Source organism: Anopheles bellator, chromosome 2 (genome assembly GCF_943735745.2).
Source record: "Anopheles bellator chromosome 2, idAnoBellAS_SP24_06.2, whole genome shotgun sequence".
Taxonomy (NCBI): Eukaryota; Metazoa; Arthropoda; class Insecta; order Diptera; family Culicidae; genus Anopheles; species Anopheles bellator.
Genome location: NC_071286.1, coordinates 37,635,829 through 37,645,351, shown reverse-complemented (window position 1 = coordinate 37,645,351; position 9,523 = coordinate 37,635,829). Strand labels below are relative to the sequence as shown.

The 9,523-nt window shown below is 51.3% G+C and overlaps 1 protein-coding gene across 2 annotated transcripts; it reads left to right on the top strand.

Moving 5' to 3' along the window:
- Window positions 1-668: 668 nt before the first annotated feature.
- LOC131211427 (uncharacterized) lies at window positions 669-4,936 on the top strand. Of its 2 annotated transcripts, XR_009156895.1 has the most exons (3): window positions 669-766; window positions 824-2,069; window positions 2,548-2,684. XR_009156895.1 is itself a non-coding variant. In XM_058204879.1 (2 exons), the coding sequence occupies exons 1-2, from the start codon at window positions 2,047-2,049 to the stop codon at window positions 3,716-3,718; spliced, it is 1,194 nt and encodes a 397-aa protein (XP_058060862.1). In that variant the 5' UTR covers window positions 2,006-2,046; the 3' UTR covers window positions 3,719-4,936. The 2 variants fall into 2 exon arrangements, 1 of the variants encoding a protein (XP_058060862.1); XM_058204879.1 differs by lacking the exon at window positions 669-766 and having other exon boundaries at window positions 2,006-2,069; window positions 2,548-4,936.
- Window positions 4,937-9,523: the final 4,587 nt, after the last annotated feature.

The window sequence follows — 9,523 nt, the reverse complement described above, 5'->3', positions numbered from 1 at the left end:
TCGTATCTTCCGGTGGGGAGGGTGGCGATAGGTGGGACGGGGGCTAAGACGCTGGCCAGTTTTTCCGGTCGGTCGGAAAAATGTCGTTCGGCGCCGGTTCTCCGCGGTGACCCATATCGGGAGAGCTCCGGCGAGTCCTCCACCGGTTCGGGCGATACAGAGTGTCACTGAAGTGGACTGCTGGGGACGCTAATGAAAATAGGTGACCCAAATGCATGACGGGACGGGGGCACGATGATAGGTGTGGGCCGCGTTGCAGCCCAAGGACTCGGGGTGCACGCGCGCCAGGGCGCAGTGATCTCGTGTTGCGCGAAATGGGCCGAGAGATGGCCGTTAGACGCTGGTCTGCTATCCCCCATAAACCTGCCTGCCTGCCGAGGCTGGCGATGCTAATTCGCAGTTTCGTGAGTCCCGTGATTCATTTCTTTCTGTCACGAGCCCCCCGGGGGAGACGGCGGTATGCAATTAAAAGCGGCCAATGGATTGGATTGGAAAGCGCCACAGACGACAACGACGGGGCGACAGCTACGTCGTGTAGAGCCTGAAAACTGTGCTAATGGTCGACTTTTATGGCTGCACTCCGCATTTGCGTAGGTTTACAATCGCCGCTCGAAAGCATCAGACGGACCGGACCAATCGCCGGCTGCTCGTTGGCCGGCTGCTGGGAAGTAGCATCGGGGAAGCAATCAGTTCACTATCAACACCGAGCCGTAAAATACTGTGACGTGTGCGCTATGGGTCGGTTGTTGGTGCTGCGAGTTTTAAGGTACTTCCCGCGAGCCACAAACTCGCCAGTGACTGACCGTTCGAGTTTCCGTTTCAGCTACCTGCTGGGCACGACGTCTGCCTTTCAGCTCGGCTGCAGCATTCTCCACCGTCTGCCGATTGCGGCCGACTGGCAGCTGTTCCGTTCCGTCACTTACGACGTCGCGCGTGATCGGGAGCAGTTGTCCGTCGGTCCGACGCCGTACGAGGAGGTCTGCATCATTGCCAGTGTAACTGCCGAGCGTTTGGCCGGTAGGACGACGTTCCCGGGGCACCGCTTGATAGAACTGTTCTACCCGTCCGTGCCGTACTTTGGGCCGAACGTTTTCCGGCGGCTCAACGGTACGACCCTGAGCCTGGAGCTACGCAAGGGTACGATCGACGAGCTCGTCATGGGGTGGAGCCCCTTGGAAAGCCTGAAGGTGAGCGACACCGGCCTCGGCTCGTTCGAGGTGCTGCCGGAAGCGAACCCCATCCTGCAGGCGCTCGCCATCCACGAGCGCAAACTAGCCAGCCTGACGGACAACGTTCGCTTTCTGGTGGGACTCCAGCTGCTCGATCTCTCCGGCTGCTCGCTGGCGACGGTCGATCTCGGGACGCTCACGCCAATCCCTTGGCTGACGGTGCTGAACTTGGCCGACAATCGGTTGACGCTCGTCGACGCCACCGAAGACGTCGTGCTGCCGGAGCTGATCATGTTCGACGTCCAGCAGAACGAGCTCCAACGGATCGTCCGCTATCCGGAGATGTTCCCCGGGCTTCGGTTCACACGCCTCCTCCAGAACGGGTGGCGATGTGAGTGGGTCAGCGAGGTGCGGAGTAAAATCTGGACTCGCCGGATCACGGTGCTGGGTTCGGATTTTGAGTGCGCCGGCCAGGCCAGGGTGAACAATGGTGGACTGTGTTGTGTGCCGGGGCCGACCGAGGAGCGGATCGCCATCAGCAAAACGATGCTCTCGGTGCTGGCCGAACTCGGCCGGTCGTCGGTGGGTGGGGAAGGTATCCCACGGGGGGACGAGGCCGCTGATAGTACCGCCGACAGACCGCCGATGATGGTCAAAGTGTTTGAAAACGAAACCGTCGAAGGGGTGATCGGTGTCGAGATGGAGAATGTTGGCATCTACTTGCAGGAGCCCGTCGGGGCCATCTAGAGTAGAGTCCCGTCCGTGGTGGCTGATTAACGTTGATCGCATCCATTCGCGGTCGGCTGATAAGCGGTTTAGTTTGTACCGATCGGTCGTGGAAGTAAAGCGCGAAGTAGCTCGAAAAACCATCATCCTCATGCGTCGTTTACTGATCGCTCTGTGAGTATTTCGGTTGCGGCGCCTTACCTATAGGGTGATCCGGCAAGTGTTTGGATTTTAAGCTACCCTTTGCTTGATTTTTTAAATGTTAAACTTCGTTCTGGAAATTGTAAGCATTTGCGGAAAAATGTTGAAGTTTACGAAAGCTTTGGGAAATATTAAAAATCCTTTCCCAAAGTGATGGGTCTTCAACTCAAACTGTTCGAAAGTTGAAAAGATCATTCGATAGTTATGTTGAAAATTAGAAAAAAAATAATCATCGTATTTGGGGCTTGGAAAATCTACACACTGTGCAAGAAAAGCCAATGCACCCGCGAACGGTTGACTGTTTGTTGCGAGTTTTGGTCTGGACGACCTTCGATTTCACGTACCATACAGCGACACCCAGAATCGGGCTTTTTTCCGCCTCATTTTCGAAATCCAAACACTAGAAGGACCCCCCTATACTTTCAGCCGATGACGAGCGCTTGTTTTGAAGGTTCTCCCTGTCGGTCGCGGTTTGTTTACGGTCGTCGGCCGGGGCCAAAGTGCTAACCTGCACGAGGTGGCACCGTAATCAAACGTGCTTCATCGAGGGAGCATCGGTCAGTGGCGAGTCGGGCGAACAGCATTCCGTCAGCGTTCCGGCCCGGACGCTGCACGTCACCATCGAGGGGAGCGAGATTCTGCACTTCTCGACCGGGCTGTTCGATGGCCTTTCCGGCACCGCGTTTCTGACCCTGAAGAACGGCTTCATTCCCGCCGTAACGTTCCGATCGGACGGGCTGAACTCGCTGCGCGTCGATCATACGGAGCTGCGCGACTTTACGGTCCAGCCGGTGGAGAACCGCAACCTCAACACGCTCATCATCAGCGGCAATCCGTTGCGGGCCCTTTCGCCCACCATCCGCCACCTAACGGGCCTCTCGATTCTGGACCTTTCGAACAACCAGCTGGAAAGCGTCAACCTCGGCTGGCTCGAACCGATGGGCAACCTGCTGGTGCTCGACCTCTCGGCGAACCGCATCGTACGGATCGACGTTCTGGCACGGCTGCGCTTGAGCCGGCTGAAGAACCTCTGGATCAATCACAATCGACTGCGCGGGCTCGACTTCTTCCCGGACTTTGCCCCATCGCTGCGCCGGGTGCGGCTGGTGGAGAACCGGTGGAGCTGCGCGTGGGTGCAGCGGGCAAGGGCGGCCATCTGGGTGACGGACGTGCAGGTGTACGGCGCGGAGTACCGCTGCCCGGCGGCGGCGACCGGGGACGGTGGTTTGTGCTGCTACGACCATGACGACGAGGTTCTGGGATCGGGTGAGTCCAGGTACGCCCAGGTCGTCAGTGTCAGCGCGGGTTCCGAGGAGTCAGCGGAGTGGGAGCTGATTCCGCCGGGTCCAGAACGGTTGCGAGGTGAGAATGGTGGACAAGCGAGTGCCCTTCACAGCCTGACACAGCCACCTTCCGGAGGGGAATCTCCAACGGCGGCACTGGAGCACAAGTACCGCGCATTAGTCAGGGAGAAGGAGCATCTCGAAAAACGATTCATCGCCACCGTACGGGAGCTGGAAGGAGCCAACAGACGAGTGGTGGACCAGTTGATCGCTGCGCGCGATATGATTAGGACATTGCACAATTTGGAGGAAACGGAGCCGAAGTCGGTGCAACACTAGGCCGGGACCTCGCAAAATCATAAACAACAGGATTTACTGTCACTCAAATATTATCAAGCAACTATAGCAACTATCAACTAATATCAACTATAGACCGTTTTGTATAAGCACGATTTTGACTGATCACTACTCTCTTCACATGACGTTTAAAGTATCTACTTCGACATATTTATTTAGTATACACTTTAACTTTTGTGAAAATGCGAAGCATTTCTCCAGAGGAGCGCCAACAGCTTTTGCACAAATGGTGCACTATTCCCAACATATCACTGAGTCAGTTGGCAAAACAGGGAAAAATAAGTATTGGAGCGGTTCGAAACGGAAAAAGAAAATTCAAAGAAGAAAGCAGTTTTCAGGATAAAATGAAATCTGGGCGGAAAACGGGTCCGGTGGATAACATTTTGGACCAAAAAGTCATGTGCGTTTACGCCATCGAGAAAAGTGTATCCGTCCAAGATGTGGCTAAAAAGGTGGGATCAACTGTGAGTACCGTGCATCGTGCCAAAATAAGATTACGTCTGAAGACATACAAGAAGCAGAAGCAAAAAACCAAAACGGAGTGCGAAACAAGTTGGATCCGTAAATTGTATGATCAACTGCTTCGTGACAAACGAGTTTACGTCATCATGGACGACGAAACTTATTGCAAATTTGACCACCAAAGGTTGTCCACAGACAAGACCGATCGAAACTTTTTGGGCACTTACCAAGGCATACTTGAGAAAACATGTAAAGCCAACCAACACCATTGAAATATTCGCCAAAGATTGGAAGAAAGTGCCCATAATGATTGGAAATTGTTTAACAGGAATGTAATTTTGTAAAAACGTTAAGTAAGATAACAGAGCATTAAAAACTGAAGAAAAAAATTGAGTTTACTTGTAATTTGAATTTTTGGCGTTCATTTAAAATCGTGCTTAGACATAATGAAACGGTCTATATAATCTCCAAGTGACGTAGTTAAATTTTGTTACGAAGCATATAAGGCCGCCCCCCAAGGCCGCGATTCGCTCTTATCGGACATAGCTGACTGTAGTATCAGCAGAAAGATTAAGCAAATATGACTGGAATGTCGGTTTGTTGTCAGTCTAGACTTGAGAAAAATATTAGCACTAACAGCAAGTCTAGAAGGTATTGATAAACTAGAAGTAATTTCCTTTCACCTTTCCGTATTTGTTAAACAAGGCCGAGCGTAGTTATACGGATTGTCTATTAGTTGTTCACTTAGGTCTCAAATTATTTTAGTGTTTAGGTGATCGTTTGAGTTTGAGTACTTCACTGACCGTTGATGAATAATTGTTATTGAGGAGGGTGCTTTTTCAGCTTTCAGTGTTGTTCTTGGTAGTTTAAATAAACCGTCCAGGTTCTAATTCTCGGAAGCGTATTTTGGTCGGGAATTTTAAGATGCCACGCTTAAATATTGTCATTGCTTCGTGATTATTGATGGTGACTAATTGCTACACAGAAAAAAACGCGCTCGGGAAGCTGTTAGTGGAGTTAGAGTCTCTGCATAACAATGGTTAGAGAAGAACCAAAAGCTAAATCCTGTGCGAGCGTTTGGTTCCCATTATTATTTACGCAAATTTAAAATTTTTATTTGCTTGTGAGCGAGTTGGCAAAATTATTATCGTGGGAGAAGAAATGATTTCCTAGATTTAGTCCACATACATGTAACGATTGTCCCCGTTCCTTGTTTATTGTCCTAGCAAAAGCAAGTAGCACGGGAAACTACAGAAAGAAGTGTAGCTACTAAACATTTGAATAATATTTGATAAAAGAGAATATCTTCTTTTGGAATCACTCCTTTGAAGCGTTGAATGTTAGTTTGACGTTATAAGAGCAAAATTTTGACGATTAAATGACATTTTGGTTTAATTTCGTAGACTGGTACGGCCATTTATGGCTTTTGGTGAATTTGAGCAGCGCGAAAAGAAGTTTAGTTGTAGTTGAAGTTTTAATTTTCAGTTTAACAGAATAAGCCAAACTAATCAAAACAACCTGGATCAAAATAATAACAAAAGGAAAGGACAAACATTGTCTCACAATTTGTCTCAAAGGAATGGTATGCAATGCGGATACTAAACTTGTTTTCGCGTAGATGAGTTTTAGCTTGTTCTAAAATATTTTTTTCTATTTCAACGATCCCTAAATACAGAGAAACTCTAATTTACACGTTTTATATAATGATTGGCCAAAGTCCATCCTTGTATTTCGTGAAATCTTTTGTGTTCTTGAAGCAAACTTCTTTTCGCAATCCACTGTACTTTCCATTTAAAATGGGCGCTTCAATGATGTTGTTCATTATCTTTTTTGTGGTAAGCCAAGTACCATTATTAAGTTTCGGTGGATTAATATTTCTTAAAAGAATAATTATAGCTCCAACCTTTAACGTTATGTTTTACTAATAATGTAGCAAATTAGTGTCACTCAACCACCGATGATAATTGTAATTTATCGCTTTGGTGGGCAAAGTGTTAACAGGCAGTTGGTTTATGGTAGCTATTAGATTACAGAAGTTTGTTGGCAATGTGATAGAATTGGTTGACACATCTTTTGGCAGCAACCCATTGCCATCCATTTTACCGAAACTACATACCGAACCGATACCGAAAACTACAGGCATGTGATCAGACAAGGTCCATCAGGCAGCAAACTGGCAAAAACGGTTACTTACTTGGTGTCATCGAACATGGCATCAATCCTCAGCTTGTAGATACTGTTCCGGCTGATGCTGGACATCGCGTCCAGCTGGTCCGCGTCGACGAGCCGGAACCCGGACGAAACACTGGAACCGCGCCGCGGCCGGCTCATTCTTTGCGAACTACCCATATTGTACGTCACCATCGCTGTCATTGGAACACCGGGATGGGAAATGAGTGGCCCAACGTATCACTTAGCCGCGGGATGCTTCATGCTTGTGCTCCCGTATCCGATCGTTGCAGCGACTGCATCAAACCGTTGTAATCCGAAAACGGTGGCTCACAAAGGTATCATCAGCGTCCCCGTCCCCGTTGAAGTGGTTCCCTTCGGCGGCTTCGGGCCACCCTGTAACGTCCGTGTACCACTTTCACGATCTTTTATGTTTCATTTGTTGTCTACCGGCGATTAGACACTAACGCCCGACCTATTTTAGGTTGGCGCTGTCCGCTCGCCAAGCGCTTGCTACGATCGGTAATCAATGCTTGATCGCGATGAGGTCGCACTATCCGCCCCATCCACACACACACACACACACACACACACACACACACCTATACACAGTGTGATCCCCTTGTATTCCCCAAACGGCCACTGTTTCACACACGCATACACAAAGGCACCGGACACTTCACGGTACCGGAACGAAGTGGGGACCTGCGCCAGGGCTTTCTAGTTCTTTCGCTACTCCGCTAGCCGAGTGCCGATCCGTGCACACATACACAGGTACAAGCACACACACACAGAGAGTCACTTATGAGCTTGTCTTCGTCGATTGATTGGACTTCGGTGCGGGTGCCAGATTTTCAAGTTCACCGACGCCAATCACTGCCCCGCCGATGTTGCTGCTGCTGCTGTTGTTGATGATGAAGATGATGATGCTGGTGGCCTCTGCTGGAATGGATAGAAATGGGCAACAGCAGAAAGAAGAAGGTTAATATCGTTACATAGCGTCGGCTTCGGGTAATTGTTCCTCACGATTGGTGTTGGTAGTTGGTTAGCGGCTACGCACGCGGATGGTGCAGTGTTTAATTTATGTGAATGTGGAGTTTAATTATGTGAATAAAAGGAAATTGAATCCGCCGGAAGAAATGGCACACACAAGCACTGGCCGTGAAGAAAACGTGAGTCGGAAGTAATCGAGAAGTGGCCAGTTGTGAGGCAAGGTTTCGCGGACTTTGCTACTTCTCCCAGACGTCGTGTTCAAATATTGAACTTGGCCCACGAACAGCCAAACTCCGGCTCAGGTCGGGGCAAGTGTCGAACGGAACGGCCATAAATTGGCCACACTTTACACACATACACACATAGTTATGGGCCGCCAAAGTTGAAGTCGAAGCCACGCCAAGGGGTCTCGAGAGGGGGGGCCTTCAAGTACCGTTTTAGCCTGGTTCAGATTTTGATGGCTCACTTACGAACCGGGCGCAGGAACGCCACAGAGAACCTGTTCCGAGCGTCATCCCGGGAGTCGAAGAATTCCGGTAGAACCGAACCGTAAAGTAGGTCGTCTCTGAGTTTGAGTCGGGATGCTGAGCTGCGGACCACGCACGACACACAGGAAAACGAAAGTCTTCGGCTAGACGATGCAAAGAAAATGGGTTTCCAAAGTTTCACTCCGACACCTGCGGATTCGGATTCATCGTCCGGACCGCCGGTTCCTCGATCGGTGTTCTCATTGTGCCCTGTGTGCCCCCATGTTGCGTGGTTCTCACTAGCGATCAGCTAGGTGATCAGCGCGATGAATGCAAGCCTCGTCGAAGCCGTAGTCAAAGTGGCCACTTTCTTGTGCCGCCGACCTTCGGCCATTGTTGATCCACATTAACGTGGGAGTAACTGGCAGTTAACATCATCCGCCGCATAATCATTGCTCCGGTTGACAGTCCACGGGGCGCGCGCTTACATGGAGAAAGCTCTATCGGCGCGCGACTCCTTGAGCGACATCGAGTGCTTCGAAGAAGCGCAGATGTCTGTTGGGGCAGACAATAGCCCTGCCAACCGTCACGAGGCACCGATTGTGCTCGATTGCCCGCTGCTTTCACCCATTCTTGGGCCCCCGGGCTGATCGCAGTAATCGACCGTGGGCCGAGCTTGGGGCTCGATTTTTATGGCAGATTACCTTTGCCACCGCCTCGCTGGAACCCGGCCTCCCGGTCCGGGTCCGGCTTACGGGGTATTACAAAACCCCGGTAAGGTGGCGCCCAAATTTGGATTTCCACGTCTTTCATCGTCGACCGAACGAAATTTGTGTAACCGGAGTCCGGGCCGGAGTCACAACTGGTGCACGAGCCATGATGCGGGCATAATAAAGCCTGCCGGCCCTCTCGGAACGCTGTCGTGTGGAAAAGTGAAGGAAATGAGCTGCCGACCGATGACAGGCGGCCTGAGCGCCGAAAAGAAAGTGCTTGCGTAATGGTGGTGAATATTTGGTGTGGCTTTCCCGGACGAATCCGGCCACCGGATGGCCCACCTTGGGCTCAACTCTCAACTCGCAGCCCGTTGGTCGCATCGACGGTCACGACGTCGGTCAAGGTCAGGTGCACGGCAAAACAGCGGGAGCGCCGCTGGATCCCCGGGTTGCGCCTGTACCGGGCGGGGGCAACGGTTTTCGCCCGGCAGCAGCGCCCATCTGGAACCGGATGCCGGACTCGCGAACCATATCGGAAAATTCGTAGCACTACACCATAGCGGTACCTGGCTCTGGGGTTCTCTGGCCAGCACACTAATTGGTGCTGCTTTATTCATAAACTTTTTACGACACTGGCCAACGGTGCCACTCCATTACGAGGGGCCGGGAAGTTCCGCACGATACGTTTCCCCGGGAAGCTCCCTGGAAGAAGGGCTCGAAACCCCAGTGCCACTAGGTTAGTGGTCGAAGCGCAATCCGGCAGGTGCAGCGAAGGAGCCACCGGACAAACCTGGGGTTCATGCATAATTCACCAACGTCGAGGGCCGCCGACCGACTTGGACCTCTCAATCGAGGCGGATTGCATCAAACGGTACGACGCGTTCTTCGGCGCACGCCGGGCTCTCGCAGAAGGGCTTGCTCAGAAGGGTGGCTGTGTGGCAACACGCCGCCCCACACACGGTTCCGTGGAGCGCGTCCAAACA

Bases quoted from the DNA above. Each gene is read 5' to 3' on its own strand.
- LOC131211427 (XM_058204879.1), top strand. From the start codon at position 2,047: ATGCGTCGTTTACTGATCGCTCT. The intron at 2,070-2,547 runs GTGAGTATTTCG...CTTGTTTTGAAG, and splicing joins CGTCGTTTACTGATCGCTCT to GTTCTCCCTGTCGGTCGCGG.